Source organism: Ailuropoda melanoleuca, chromosome 13 (genome assembly GCF_002007445.2).
Source record: "Ailuropoda melanoleuca isolate Jingjing chromosome 13, ASM200744v2, whole genome shotgun sequence".
Classification (NCBI taxonomy): Eukaryota; Metazoa; Chordata; class Mammalia; order Carnivora; family Ursidae; genus Ailuropoda; species Ailuropoda melanoleuca.
In genome coordinates, this window is record NC_048230.1 from 60,507,759 (window position 1) to 60,523,549 (window position 15,791).

Here is a 15,791-nt window from a genome sequence, read left to right on the forward strand (position 1 = left end):
ACTTTGTAATATTCATCAAGTTAGATGCTTAAAATTGTACATCATATAATTGTACATTTTTCTGTATATATATTACACTTCAACAAACAGTTTTTTTAGAAGATTTGGTTATTTATTTATTTATTTTAGGGGAGGGGCAGAAGAAGAGGGAGAGAGAGTCTTAAGAAGACTGTGTGCTGAGCGCAGAGCCCAACACAGGGTTCGGTCTCATGACCCTGAGATCATGACCTGAGCTGAAACCGAGAGTCAGATGCTTAAGTGACTGCACCACCCAGGCGCCCCAAACAGTTGTTTTTAAAAGCATCTTTCTCCAGAAGAGAAGGGGATGGTGAGAATATTATATGCAGGATGATTGGCAAGACATTTGGGGGTAGTTGGTCACATGGGATGTTTGGAATTACCTGAATTATTCAGTGTGAATGGAATGGAGAGCACATTGGAGGAAAGGGAAAAAATAGGCTGAGAATGTAGATTGGGACCAGATCCGAAAGGCAAGTGTATGTTAAGGCCTTTGGAATTTATTCTGCAAGCATTGAGGTACAATTGGAGGTTTTTAATCAAAGAGATGACATATTCAGGATTGAGTTTTAAAAGGTTCATGCAGGCCACAGAGTGGGGAACTGGCGGAGGAGAATGCTCTGGTGCTGGGACACGAGTTGGAGTAGAGGCTGACCGCCTGACCAGGCATTCCAGGCACCTGGGGATCTTCTGAAATTACAGATTCACAGACCCCACCCTAGGCCTACTGAACCAGAATCCCCAGGAGAGGGGACAGAGGAATCTGGATTTTAGCTAAATTCCCAGTGTATTCCAAACTGTTGGACCAGCACTGGCCTCCAGGTGGGTGTTTGGGATCCTCTAAGTTGGTTGACTATTGCAGCAGTCCAGGTAAGAGAAGGCTAGGGGGTGAGCTAAGGCTGTGACCCTGCTGATGCAGAGTAGGACTCAGTTTGAGTCCCCAGAAGGAAGCGTGGAGACACAGTTTACTTAATTAAGAAATACTTACATGTCATTTATTAAATAGCACTTACTATGTGCCAGACCCTGTTCTGAGTGGTTTTTTTTTATTAGCAAATACTAACTCATTTAATCCTCATAAAAATGTTATGAGGCATTACTGTTATTTTCTCCATCTCTTTGAAGAGGAGGAAACCGAGATACAGAGAGGTTAAGTAACTTGCCCAGGATCACATTACTAATAAAGTGACCAGGGCCAGCTCTACAGCTCAGGCCGTCAGGTGCCATTGTCCTTGGTTTTAGTCACTAGGCTTTGCTGCTTCCTGAACATGCTGCAGAAATAGTGGTGAACGACTTTATGGTGAAAGGGGCTGAGAGGTTGGCAGCAAAGAGACCTGAATTCTAATTTCAACATAGTCATTGACTCATGTCCCTCTCAAGACCTCATTTGCCCCTCTACACAGGCAGGCATTAGTCTGGATGACCCCTAAGTTCCCTCTAAATGGAATCTTCTCTGATTTTAATGGAAGGCAGATTTTGACAGCCTGGAGAGAAGAGGGGGAGGTAAAGGGCCCTCAATCAGAGTTTATGCTTCCTTGGCCTGTTTTTGGAGACACAGCCAGAGGCGACATCAGGGCTAAGGAGGTCTGAGTGCCTGTATGTCATCTCAGCCTTGATTTTCAGATGAGTTTTAAGGTGTGGGCAAGGGAGACATGAGATTGAAGTCACTTGGAATAGCTAGGCCAGGGAGAGGTTGACCCTGGAGGAAGAAGAGGCAGCAGCTTCCAGGATATTCATCTCGGAGGAACAAGAAAGGCAGTGCTAGTGGGCCGGGGAAGCAGTGAGTCCCAGGGGCCATGGTACTTCTCCTGTCCTGGTTTAAAATAACAGACTGACCCAGAGCTCTTGTGTCCAGGGGACTTCACAGACTGTGATATGGATCCCTAGTGGGCCTTTCACAGAGACAAGATCACACTCTGGTAGTGACGTGGTGAGGGGTTTTAGAGCCTGGGGACCTGGAGTAAGTCATATAACGTCTCTTAGCTTTGGGCTCCTCATCTGGAAAACAAAGCTGTAAAGACCCATCTTCGATAAAATGTCAAACTGGAGAATAGTTGTATCTTCTTCCTCTATCTCCCACCGCCACATTCTTGGAATCTCTAGTGGTTAAGAGTATAGGATCTGTTTTCACACAGATCTGGGTTTAAAACCTAGCTCTGTCTTGTCTGGTGTAAACTTGGAAAGTTGCTGAAATGTTCTGAGCCTGGTTTCTTTTTGTAAAATTAGGATAACAACACTTGACTCTCAGAGTTATGGTTAAGTTACATCTGTCTGTCTAAGTGCCTGGCACAGGGTAAGTGCTAAGAATAATGGTATCTACTTTTATTGATCATTTTATTACCCTGTTCCTTATGAATGCTTATTTTTGGGAGAAGCTACATTAAACACATTCATATTCAGGTATAAACAACTGAGTGAAACTTGTTTTCTTTATTGGAAAATTTGCATTTTTCTTGAGGGTACATCTTAAATATAAACCCAATTCAGTTGAACACGATTCATGAGGATGGGCAACGTTGGATGCTGTCCTTGGTGCTGAAGGGAAGTAAGGAAGGAAGAAGCTTACTATAGACATAAGTACTGACTAGGTTGACTGAGGTGCAGTGGAGTAGATACTTCAGGAGAGGTGAAGATGAAGTGCCCCTGGGACTCAGGGAGTCTGATCAGGGAAGTCTTTGTGGAATTGATGGCATTTGAGGTCTGTAGTAGAGCGTAGTGAGTTTAGTTTAGTTTAGTGGTTCTTTATAAACATGGTTATTGGAGTTAGAAAGACCTGAGTTTGGGGCGCCTGGGTGGCTCAGTGGGTTAAGTGACTGCTTTCTGCTCAGGTCATGATCCTGGAGTCCCGGGATTGAGTTCCTCATCATCGGGCTTCCTGCTCAGGAGGGAGTCTGTTTCTTCCTCTGACCCTCCCCCCTCTCATGCTCTCTCTCTCTCTCATTCTGTCTCTCTCAAATAAATAAATAAAATATTTAAAAAAAAAAGACCTGGGTTTGAATTCCAGCTCTGCCATTAGTAGGTGTGTGTCCTTGGGGAAGTTCCTTAACCTTCTGAATTCTCATTTTCTTCTATAAAATGGGGCAGTAACTATTTTGCTCATGGTTATTGTGACAATTAAATGATACAGTGCCTCTTAAAACACTGGGCACAACACCTGACACAGTGGTAATAATAATATTAATAACAGCCATCTTTATCAAGTGCTTGTGGTTTGCCACCGCCCACCTAGGACATCCTGAGGATTAAATATTTGTATCATTATGTTACCTTATTGTTATAGTTAATCATCATAACAGCCCTAAGAGTTTGGTGAGTGCCGAATAAATTATAGGTGTTATTTAAAGCTTTGCTCTGGAGGATGGTTAGAATTTTGATAGAGAAGGTGAGGAAGGGAGGAAAGTAAAGGAGAGAAAACCAAGGTGAGGAGTTACTGAGGATGTACCTAGAGTGAGGTGCCCAGCTGGGCTGGGGTGTGAAGACTGGGGGGGGGGGAGACCAGTAGCAGATGGGCTGGGAATCAGATAATGGAGTCTTACATGCCTGGATGCAAAGGTTGAACCTAATTTGGCAGGCAACGGGGAGCCATTCTAAGGTTTTAAATAAGATCATGACATGATTGAAGTGACTTACTTATAAATTTATATTTCATCTTCATTGACATTATAGAATTAATACATTTAACCATGAAAAATTCAAAGGTCATAGAAGCATACAAAAGAGAAATAAAACTTTCCCAATGTGCTGGTTGGTGTAAATTGGACAGCTACTCTGGCAAGTCATTTGGCAGCAGAACAAATTCTTGCCCCATAACCCAGAAGTTCTGTTTCTAGGTATATTTCCGAGACATGCGTGTGAATCTTCCCTAAAGGCCAAGCACCAAAGTAATCATAGCAACATTGTTCCTGATCACCCCGTACTGGGGAAGAAAAAAAACCCTAAACAGTACAGGGGATAAATAGAGTGTGGTATATTCATACAGTGGAAACTGTACGGCAGGGATAATAAGCATCTACAACTACACACAACAACATGAGTGGATCTTATACGTTCAACATAACATTGAGCAGAAGAAGCCAGCTTCCCCCTCCCCAGAAGGCCATTCTCTGTTTATAAAGTTCAGAAACGGCAAAACTAATACCCGGCGCTAGAGATCAGGATAGTGGCTACCCTTGTAGAGTGAGAGAGACCAGAAGATGGGGTACAGTGGGTTTTGGGGGTCCTGGCAATGCTCTGTTTCTTTATCTGGGTGCTGGTTATACAGGTATGTCTGCTTTGTGAAAATTAATCAAGCTGTACACTTTGGGTTTGTGAACTTTTCTGTATAGATCTTGTAGTACTTAGATTTGAAGGTTACAGAAACACATCTTTCATACCCCTCTTCCGACAGTCTTTCTCCCTACAGTTATTCCCCATTAACAGTTTGGTTTATATCTTCCCAGATTTCCACCCAAATATATATAAGCTATCTATAGCTTTACAAAAATGGTATTATGATTTACATAGTGTCCTGCAGTGTCCTTTGTTAACAATATGTTGAGGCAGTCTTTCTGTGTCACTGTATGTTTAGATCTAGATTATTCTTTTTTTTTAAAAAAAAAAAAGGATTTTATTTTTAAGTAATCTCTACACCCAATGTGGGGCTCAAACACACAACCCTGAGGTCAAGAGCTGCATGCTCTCCTCACTGAGCCAGCCAAGCACCCCTAGATGATTCTTTTTAACTGTTGCACAGTATTTTATTGTGGGGATGTCTCATTTAGTAAACTGGTCCCCTGTTGATTCCAGTTAATTCCAGCATCTCATTGGTGTAAATGATACATGGGACACCTCTTCATGCATATCATTGTGTACTTTTGTGACTATATGTGTAGCATAAATTAGTAGCAGTGGACTATCTTTGTCTGAAGTGACAATTTAAGATGGTTAATCTCTTAATGACTTGTTGGTTGGGTGGGTTGGAAGCAGGGAGACCAGTTAGGAGGCTGTGTGCATAGTTTAGACTTGAGGTAATCAGGGTGGTTGGCTGTGAAAATGGACAAGAAAGGGGAGAGGTAAGAGCTATTATAGACAAAGACCTTATCAGACCTGCCATTTGCTGAGAGAGGGGAAAAGTCAGAGTGGTCCTGAGGGGGTTCAGAGTCTGAGTGGCTGAGTTGATTGGGGGAAGTAGGACCAGGGGTGGGTTTAGTTTTGGCCAGGTTGCTTTCAAGGATTCTGCTCATCATCCAGGTGGTGATGCTCAGAATGCAGTTGAAAGTATTGCTCTGGCCAGAGGTAAGGGCTGCAGGCTGGGGGTGGGATTCATTTGCATAGGGCGGTCCTGAGGTTGTGGGAGGGGGATGAAATCATCAGGGGGCGAGGTCTAGAGAGAGAGAACCCAAGGACTGAGTGCTAAGGGCCTCATGTATAGGGATGGAGGCTATGGTCATAGGGACTGGAGGAGATTTATAAAATTTACTATCAAGGAAGCCAAAGGAGAGATCTGAAGTGACTGTTGTTCGAAGGATGAAGTGATCAGTAGCCTACGTTAGTCCCCCTCCCACGGGCCCCCCAATGGGTGCTGTCATTGCATTTTGTACTTGGTCTTCAAAGCACTTACCGTACTTGTGGTTAATCCGTGTGATCATCTGTTCAGGACCCATCCACCCTCTGAACTGTAAGCTCTGTGGCAGCAAGGGCCGTGCCACTCTCATACTCTTCTATCTCCAGCATCAGGCACGGTGTCTAGCACACCATGGTGTTGGTACCCAAGTTGTTGCTGTTTCCTGGCAGGACTCCAGCTGTTCACACTTAGAACCCCCTTCTGTGCAAATTGGGAAAAGAGGGACTTAGGACCCTGCGGGAGAAAATTCAAGCTGCTCAGTTCAAGTTTTGGGTACAGCAAGTGTGAGTGGGCGGCCAAAAGTGGGTCATCCAAACTCCCATTTATTTGTACATTACAGTAGCCAGCTACAGTTGGTGCCCAAAGCTTATAGAACTCAAACTCCAAGCCTCTCCAGTGGGGCATTGTGAGAACCGTGGACAGTGTAGCTTCTCCTTTGCTCCCCTTAACCGTCCGTTTGGAGAGCATGCCCTTCCCCATGCCTGCACTCATTATGCTGCAGCTCTTTTTATCACCACATTCATGAAGGGAATGGTGTTCCCATTGTGATGCTGGAACCCACCTGTGCAAATATTTTTGAACTTTGACTTCCTTAGGGTGCCAGTCAGGGCAGATGTCTTAAGTCAGATTTCCCCAGAAAGTACCCTGAGATGAGATCATGTACGGGTGACAAAAGTGCCCCCACAGGAGACCGGGAAAGCAGGAAGCCTGCAGGGATGTGGGGTCAGGCAGATCCCACAGAGGGCAGCCTCAGCCTCCACCACCCCCCCCAGGGTTCCTCTGGAGCCTATGTTATGCCTCAGAGTTATTCTGCCCTGAGGCAAAGGACCTGAGTTGAGGGTTCATTCTCCTGTTCCATTTAGGCTTTGATTAAGGGGATCACGGGTCATGAACTCCCAGGCACTTCTGCCTCTGCCTGTGTGGGGGCAGTGTGGGCTCAGTAGACCGAGAAACAAACAAAAAGTTGGCAGGTGGTGGCTTTCAGAAGCCATTGGGGCGGGGGCTCACAGGAGTGGCAAGAAGGGAGATCTGTAAGGTGTGGGTAGAGTGGCAGCATTGTCTGCTACAGGGGTCAAGCCAGGGTCTCTTTCTGGGACCCGAGGGACCCAAAGCAGAGGCTGAAGCTCCTCTCTGTCTTCCATCCACGTGTGCTCTATCAGTGGAGACCGGCACTTAGACGCACATTTCACATCTTCATGAAGGCTTCCCGCTGGGCCAGAAGGCACTCGGTAGGTGAGTGAGCTGGAAGCAACACAGTTCAGGAGCTGGGGCTGAGATATGGTGCTTGTACTTGGTCATGAGCAATTCATTGGAGACCAGCTTAGGAAGCTGTGTGAATGGAGTGGAAGCCACAGTGCCAGAAATGACAGCGTGTGGTTGTCTCTGTGCTCGGAAGGAGTTTGTTGGTTGAAGGCGGTGGTGGAAGAAGTGAAGCCTTGAGCAGACTTGCAGGAGGAGTGGAAAGAACCAGAAGATGGAGAGGTGGCAGATTCAAGGCCCAGAGAGGACAAATGATAGGAGCTCCTGGTGCGGGTGGGAGGAGGTGGGACGAGGAGAACAGGTGGTGGATCAGCCTCGGCCAAGAGAAGGGTTACCCCCTCCTCCGAGAGAGCAGGGGAGGGTTGAGGGGCATGTTGAAAGGTCTGAAGATGGTGCAAGTTGGAAGTGAGAAAGAGCAAGTCAAAGAGACACATCTTTTCAGCTCAGTGGGGGAAAGGTCATTGGTTGGGGTGATGGGGTGGGGAGTGTTTTGGAAGCACAGGCACAGTCACTTTAGGGACCTTGACTGAGTCAGCAGGAGATGGCCAGTGGAGGGTCGGATGGCTGAAGTTAGATGGTGGACCTTGTTGGTGTGGTTGGGCACCAGACTGGGGACTCCCGTGGTGGGGAAGGTGAGATGTTGGGGGAAATGCGGGATAGTTGGCATGAGCAAATTTGGGGAGTGTTGGAAGGTCTTACTGTGGCTACTTCTGTTTCGCACCTACTCTGTGCCAGGCTCTGTGGCAGATGTCCAACAGCTCCATGGGGTCGGTGCTACCTGACTTGCCCAAGGTGTTGCCCCCAGTGGTTGCAGAGCTGGGACTCTGTGCCTGTCCCGACTGATTGCAACAGCAGCTGACTGCTACACCAGGTGACTGAGGCACATATAGGGTACTCGTATGTGAAATGCTCTGATGCTGCAGAATGCCACACAGATGTGAAGCACACCTTTCCAAACCTCCTCCTTAGCCCCCGTGGGGACTGAGTTGTGTCATGCTTTGGTTCTCCCTCTTCTAGGAGAAATGTGTCAGACCCTGGTGGGTGGGGACAAACCAGTGTGAGTCTCTAGAACAAGGCTCTGTGGGGAGGTGGAAAGCCCAGGCAGGCGTCTGCAGCCTGCCTGCAAGGTGCCAGGTTGTGGGTTTGTATCCCCAATGTGGGGGAGTGGGTTTCGTCCCTGGACATATGTCTGCACTGTGTGTGTGAGTTGGGGGACATCTCTCTGGCTTGTGAGTCTGTGCTTCTGAGTGAGCGCGCGTGTGGTTCTGAATCTTACTCTGTCTTAGCACCTGCTACACACAGAGGAACATAGAAGTGGCCGGGTGGGTTGCAGATACAGCTTAGGGAAAGAACAAATGGTGGGATGAAGGGAAGCACAGAGACGGAGACACACGTGTTCCCCCATGTGTCCAGAAACACACAGGTGACACACACAGAAATGCACAGTGTCAGTTTCTCTGTGTGCTTTCTTGAGTGGGTTGGCATATATTTCTTACGGATGTGCATCTGTGTGTATGACTGGCACATACCCGTTTAGCCTCAGAAACAAAGAATGATAGGTATATGGAGACTCATGGAAACACACAACTGGAAACACTCAGACATACATTAGCATACTCCGTGTCTTTGCATGCATATTCCTGCGTGTTTCTGTGTTACTGTGTGCTTTTCTGAGTGTGTGGACATCTGTGTGCCTGAATAATGCAGATACATGTGGGAGACAAATGTGGGTACACAGTGTGTGTGTGTGTGTGTGTGTGTGTGTGTGTCTGTCTGTCTGTCTGTCTGTCTGTCTTTTAAAGTCAGGAAGGGAAGGAGGAGGGAGGCCAGGAGAAGGCCAGCAGGAGGCATCCTGGTCTCGCTCTGCCTCCTGGCACGCAGATCTCTTGCTGAGCAGGATGATGGGATTTGGGTGACTCGGCTTTGCTCCAGTGGGTTAGCCAGTGAGCACTGAGGAAGCCCCTGAGGTATATGAGCTCATCCCAGACTTTGTAGAGCCATGGGGGAGATCCCCCTAAAGATCTGCCCCTGCGTCTCGTACACCCGCAGCTCCTGCAGGGTGTAAAGCTCACCCTGATCTCCAGGCTATGGAGCTTGGAGCAAAGAGACCCTTCTGGCATCCTTTCCTGGTGCCGTCATTTCCCCCTCCCCTTTCTGGCTCTGTGGGTGTGGACAAGTGGCTTAACCTCTGTGTCTTGAGTCCTTGATGCTAAAGCGGGACAACAGACTCATCTACCTCATGGGGGATTGAGGATTAGGACCACTCTCACGGCAGACATCCATTCATCCAGCAGTTATTAACTGAGCACCCTGGACCCTCTTCTCAGCCGTGGGACTGCAACAGTCAACAAAGCAAAGGACAGTGTCCTGAGTTCACCTTCTATGGGGAGGAAGCTGGTCAATAAACCAGTAATGCACAAACATGTCTGGGGTGGTGTTGGGAAGAAAGCCAAAGCAGGGTAATAGGACAGAGAGGGGCAGGGGGTGGTAGGGGCCAGAGAATGGTCAAGGAAGGTCTTAGCTAAGATGATGCTTGATCGCAGAGTGGAAGCAAAGGAGTGAACTGCTGGCAGAGGAGATGGTGTTTGAGGGGAGGGAATGGGAAGGGCAGAGGCCCTTTGTTATAAGTCTGTTGTTCTCCCATTTTACAGTTGAGGAAATGGAGTCACAGAGACGCTGAGTGATTTGCCCGAAGTCTCACAGCCAGTGAAAGAGATCCAGATTTGAACCAGGGCAGTCTGGTTTCAGAGCCAGTGGTCTGAATCGGTGGTCCTCAATCAGGGGTGACTTGCTCCCCCGCCCCAGGGGATATTTGGCAATGCCTGGAGACATTTTTGATTGCCATACGGGACTGGAGGGTGCTACTAGCATCTAGTAGGTAGAAGCTAGGGATACCGATAGACCTACTACAATGCACAGGACGCCCCCGACAACTCAGCAGGATCCCGTCTAAATTGCCAGTTGTGCTGAGGTGGGGAAAACCTGGTCCAAATCCACGCAAAGCACTCAGCAGAGTATGACACGTTAGTGGTGTTCCATAAAGAGTAGCTGAAGAGGAGGAGGAGAAGTGATCTGTAGAAAGTTGCCGGCAAGAGAGAAATTCCAGGGGAAGAAAAGGTACCTGTAAATGAATCCATCAGTTAACAGGACTCATGTGATTCTGCCTGTTGGGTGGGTATGAAGGGCAGGGCCACCCCAGAGGGGGGTACAAGTGAGGCAGCTGATAGGAAGAGTTTGGTGGGCTGGGGGTGGGGGCCGACACTGGGCAGCCACCAGCGACTGTAACACTAACCAGACGACTTGTCTCTCTATCCCTTCCCGCCCTGTGTCTCTCTCCCCATCTCTCTTGGCCTCTCTGCCCAGAAGGGGACAGCCGGAGGCTGAAGGGGGCCATCCAGAGGAGCACGGAGACCGGCCTGGCGGTGGAGATGCCCAGCCGGACACTGCGCCAGGCCAGCCACGAGTCCATTGAGGACAGCATGAATAGCTACGGCTCAGAGGGCAAGTGAGTGTGGGGCCCGGCCTGCTGCCAGCCCTCCTGGCTCTCGCAGCCCCTATGGTGTGGGGTGGGAGGGGCCAAGCAACACCTTCCGGGAGCCCTGGCTCAGCCTCAGGCCGGGCGGGGCATTGGCTCAGTGCTCCTGGTCATTCAGAGGGAGGTGATAAAGCAAGCAGTCCCCAAGGGCGCAGAGAGCAGCGTGGAGCAGACTCCGCTGCCTGACTGCCCGCCGGCTGCGCCATGCTGGGCAAGTCCCTTCTCTGCGCCTCAGTTTCCCCATCTGTAGAACCGGTGATAGTGGCAGCCTCAGGGACTTTGTGAGGATTCAGTGGGTTCGTATTCACCGAGAGCACAGGACAGTGTTGGCACGTGAGTGTCGTGTGTCAGTGCTAGGAAATAAAGAAGGGGGTTGAGAGGGGTTTTATCATGATGTTACTCTTTCCTCTTTACTTTCTTGGTTTCTTAAATCATGACTGGCTTTTAAAAATACATATTACTGCTTGATAAGAAGTTTCACACTTGTCAAACCATAAAATATTAGGTATGACCGCCTCCTCACAGCGTTCTGTCTCCCCTGACTGTACGTCAGCACCACCGGGTACTTGTTCCCAGTCCAGATGGCAGGCCCCGTGCCCTGGTCCAGAGTGGAGCTCGGGACTCCGTTTCTCTGAGGGAAGACTGCTCTAGACTGGGGCTTCTTGTCTTTGCAGCAATTTTGGACCTCTTTGAGAATTTGGAGCAAGTTTTGGGCCTGCTTTCCACTAAGAAATACATGCACGTACACCCTAACACACACATACACACAAAGTCACACTCACCCCCCCCACAGTCACACTCATTCTCACACACACACACACACAGTCGTACAAACGTACTCTTTTCATAATTGTAGAGGGTTCCCACAGTCCCCTAGAACCCATCCATGGATCCCTAGCAAAGAAACTTTGGTCCCAAGTGTCTTTCTTAATGTACCGATGACCAGGCACTCAGAGAGATTGGGGAGCTTGTCCTGGGTCACACAGCACGTTAACAGGTCTGGAACTCTGGAGACCTGACTCCCACTGGGGGCTCATTCCATGGCAACATGTCGTTCCCTTGTCTTAGCCGTCCTCAGCCAGGGGTATGGGGGCTCTCGTCACCCTCATGAGGACACTGGGGCTTGGGGAGGTTAAAGTGGTGCTGTCCAGTACAGTGGATGCTAGGCACGTGGCTATTTAAATGTAAATTAATTTCAGTGGAATAAAATGAAATACTCTGTCTTTCCATAGTGCTGGCCATATTCCAAGTGCTCAGCAGCATGTGTCCCGTGGCAGCTCTTTGGGACAGTGCAGGTGTAGAGCATCTCTGCCCCCACAGATAGTTCCGTTGGACAGCACTGGCTGAGTAAGGGCTTGTCGGGGTGCAGACAGCGGCCAAGCCACTGCAGGGCAGGGCGAGGCTGGGGCTTGGCCACCACCTTCTACTCTTCTCCCGTTTCTGGCGCTGCCTCCCAGCTGGGGGTTCCTGCTGGCTGGAAGCCTTCCCACCCCCAGCCCCTCCTAAACTGGGCATCTCCGGCCTCTGTGAATGGCCTTGCCTTGGCAGATGCTGCTGTTCCACCCACCTCCTAGGGAGGCTTTCCGGAGGGCGAGAAGAGGAGGAGGACAGGCAGAAGGGAGAGGAAGAGGAGGAGGAGGAAGGGAACAAATGTTTTCTTTAACCTGAGAAACTTGGCAAGGCAGCAGTGCTTGGAGGAAGGTATCGTAGGCATCGGGTAGCAGTGGGTCTCTGCCGGGTTCCAGAGGGTCAGGAGGTTTGGGGCCTAGTCCTGGCTCTGCCACTGACCCCCAGGTGGCCTTGGGCACATCTCTTGGCCTCTTAAGCTTCAGGAGGCTGGTAAACATCTTGTCTGTTGGTCTCGCAGGCAGCTCAGGGGGAGGGCAGTGTGGTGCAGTGAGCAAGAGTGGAGAGTCAAACCCAGAGCCCCATTTTACAGAAGACTCAGAGAAGCCACGAGACTTGTCCAAGGAGAGCAGCACAGGAGGGCGTCATGAAGGAGAAATGAGCTGATGCCTGGACCTGACAGGTGCTTCGGAGGGGGCACTTCTTGTTGTTTGCTGAAATGTGCTTTAAGGGACCGGAGAGTCTGATCATGTTAGAGAGATTCCAAACAGGGCTCTGGAGTCAGGCCTAGTTTGTGCCTCATTTCTGCTTCTTAGTAGCTGTGTGACTTTGGGGAAGTGACACTACCTCCATGAGCCCAGTTTCTTCATCTATGGAAAGGGGACAGTAATAGCACACAGAGACTACTCTTAGACTCCTTGTATGGATTACATTAATTAATGTATGTACGAGCGCTTAGGGCAGTGGCTGGCACGTAGCATGCACTATTATTCTGTTGTTATTGGCTATGATTATTGTTGTTTGTTGTTGAATCAGCCCCTGGTAGTTGGGTATTTTGCTTCTTGTGGCCAGTTGCATCTATTGGACATGGAGCCACCCCAGACGCAATGGTGTCTGTAAAGTACTTAGCACAGAGCCAGCACAGGATTGATGTTGGCTGTGACATTTATGATCATCAGAAGATTTAGTGTGGATATCTTGAGCCCAACTGAGGAAGGATCAGGTGGGTTGGAGGGTGCTGGTTCCAGCAGGGGGGAGAGTCTTGCCCTCTGGAGGGGTTTTGAGTCTTGATGGAGCCCAGCCAGGTTCCACCACTCCACCTAACACCTGGGCAAGGAAGGGGCATAGAAAGGACAAGGGGGAATGTGGAGCTGTGGTCGGCCTCCTCCTTGTCCTGGAGGTATTTTGGGTACTGGTGGGACCCAGATGCCAGGCTCTGAAATAGGAGGGGGTGTGACTGTCCTCCCCTTGGGCTCCTGCCAGCCCAGCTGAGGCTTACGAGGAGCCAGTGTGCTCGATCAGTCCCCGTGAGCCTGCAGCCCCTGGCACTGCGGGACCTGTCTGCCCGTGCCCTGGCTCACTGGCGTGTGTATTCCTGCAAGGGGGCGCAAGGGGTTTTCTTTGCGCAAACACGATCGAATACCTACAGTGTGCTAGACAATTGGGCTGGACACCTAGGAGCCCCTGCCTGGCACTGACCGAGCAACTCGAAGTGAGGTGAGAGCTGCCAAGGACAGGCATAGAGAACTTTGGAAACACTGCATTCTCACCAGGTCGCTGGGCTGGGGAAGGGGCGCATACGGGCGGGGCCATTCTGTCAGTGAAGATCCCTGGGCTCCAGGCTGCTGTCCCCAGTGTGGCCCACAGTCCGGCAGCGGCAGCGCCCCCGGGAGCTTGTTAAAAATGCAGTGCCCCAGGCTCCACCCCAGACCTACTGAATCTGAATCTGAAGATTTACAAGATCTCCAGGTGGCTCACGTGCGCACGTTAAGGTTGGGAGGCCCTGGCTCAGTGGGAATAATGTTCTAGAGCTGACCCTTATAGAGCACTTGCTGCGGGCAGGCACTGTGCGAAGCACTTTTATATATATTGGCCCATTTAAACCTCACAACAACCCGATGACGCTGAGACTGTGAGTGTCCCATTTTACACACGAGGACACAGAAGCCAAAAGAGGTTAATTAACTTGCCCAAGGTCACTCAGCCAGTAAGGGGCTTCAAATGCCAGGCTTCAAATCAAATCTGGGCCTTGGAATCTGCCCTGCACCTTTACACTTGACTCTTTCCCTCATTTAATGGTTGTGCCCATCGAGATTTCAGGAGGTGGATGCTTCCAGGGTGGTGTGGTAGCTCAGTGAGTCCCTTCATCTTTTCCCTCCCTAGATCTCAGCAGGTCAGACTGATCCTGGTGTATCTCCTGGGGCTGTGGAAGGGCTTTCCTTCACTGAGCCCCTTTCTGCCTGGTTGAAAATTGGAGTTCTCTATGTTAAAGATGGAAGGGAACAGCTGTGGGTTTGGCAGAGCCAAGCTTCCCACCTCCTCTCCAGCAGGCCCATCTCTCCCAGATAAAGGGCAGGGGTTCAAGCCCCCTGAGAAAGGTCCACGAGAATAGTGCCTCCCCAGACACCCCTGAATCCTGAGCTGCTCCCGGTGACTGCTTTAGTTTGGGTTCTCCAGAACCAGACCCGAGAAATGGATTTCAGTGCAAGTGGTTCACTTGGGAGATGATTCCAGAAAACCGTGGCAGAGGAGCATGTGAGAGGAGCAGAGCAGAGCAGGCATCCGGGAACATGTGCTTTAAGAAGCGAGCTGCCACTGCAGGCAAGAGCTTGATCCTCATGGGGCCTCTGGGAGCCGTGGAATAGGTAGGGGGAGCTGAAGTAGTCACATTTGACCCTTGAAGTGAGGGTCGAGAGTGGGGGGCGGGGACGAGCAAAGCTGGCTGTCTGAGCGCACAGCGCCTCTGTCTCCTGGCTGCCCAAACCAGAAACCTGGGGTTCTCCCAGGCAGCTTCCCCTCACTTTCCGTATCCAGCCCCTCATTGGGCTCTTCCAGTTTATTCCTAACTATCTTTGACTCATCCATTTCTCTCCCTCCCACCCCCCTGGTGAGGCCACTCATCACTCTTGCCTGGATGCACGCAAGTCTCCCTTTTGGTCGAAACTCCGTAGTCTTGTCACTCAGTACTGGTTTCCGCTGATCCCTGCCAGCCTCCCCCAGGCCCCGACCATGTGCCCCCTGTGCCAGCTCCCTGAACCTCTTACGCTGCCCTCTGTCTCCCCTGCAGGTCTTCGCTTCCTCTACCTGGCACTGCCTTTCCCACCTCTCCTCGCTCTCCACCCTCTGACTCATTCCTCCTCCAGATCCCAGCTCAGAACTGGCACACAGGCTTCATCGCCTGCGCCAGCTCCGTGTCATTGATAGTGGCTCCCTGGAATGCTGTGTTGGGAAGGGCTCTGGAGCCTCGTCCAGCCTTGGCAGGAGTGTTGAGCTTCATTAGCAATGTCTGCCCCAGGTGTGGATGGAGAAGGGGGAACGACAGGGGCTGCCCTTCCTCTGGCTGCATCAGTGGCTTCCGTGGCCTGTTCTGCCCACCACAGCACCCTCCACTCGGTCGTAATTGTCTATCTGTGGGTGTCTGTCTGTCCCGCTAGACACCAAGTTCAGTGCCTCCCCAGCCTAGGACCTGGGCTACAGGTAACATTTTGCAAATTTTGGTGGATAATGGGTAGGTGCTATGAGCAGAAGCACACCCACGTTCCACTCCTTCCCGCCCCTCCTCAGCCTCCATCACACAGAATCGGGGACCTAGCATCCTCTCTGGGTCCCAGAAGCTCTCAAAGCCGGCTCCCAGAGCCCCTCCTCCTCCTTCCTTCTGTTCCTCGTTGTCCTGAGGTGTCTGGGTCACTGACATCCAGCTCCCTGGGCGTCTGGGTCACTGTGTCCACAGCCCCGGAAAACAGGATGTGTGAGCTGGCGCGTGGCCACTGCACCTGGGCTCGGGGTCACGTTTTTGCCGAGGCTGTTTCC

At 50.4% G+C, this 15,791-nt stretch overlaps 1 protein-coding gene across 2 annotated transcripts in view; it reads left to right on the forward strand.

The window, feature by feature from the left end:
• Window positions 1–15,791, forward strand: part of RIMS4 (regulating synaptic membrane exocytosis 4) — a 60,031-nt gene that overhangs the window by 29,719 nt on the left and 14,521 nt on the right. Inside the window, exon 2 of one of the 2 annotated variants that reach the window (XM_034640965.1) lies at window positions 10,244–10,385. In XM_034640965.1, coding sequence (XP_034496856.1) covers window positions 10,244–10,385 — 142 coding nt within the window. The remainder of the gene's footprint in view (window positions 1–10,243; window positions 10,386–15,791) is intronic. The other variant, XM_019797668.2, reaches the window with a different exon arrangement.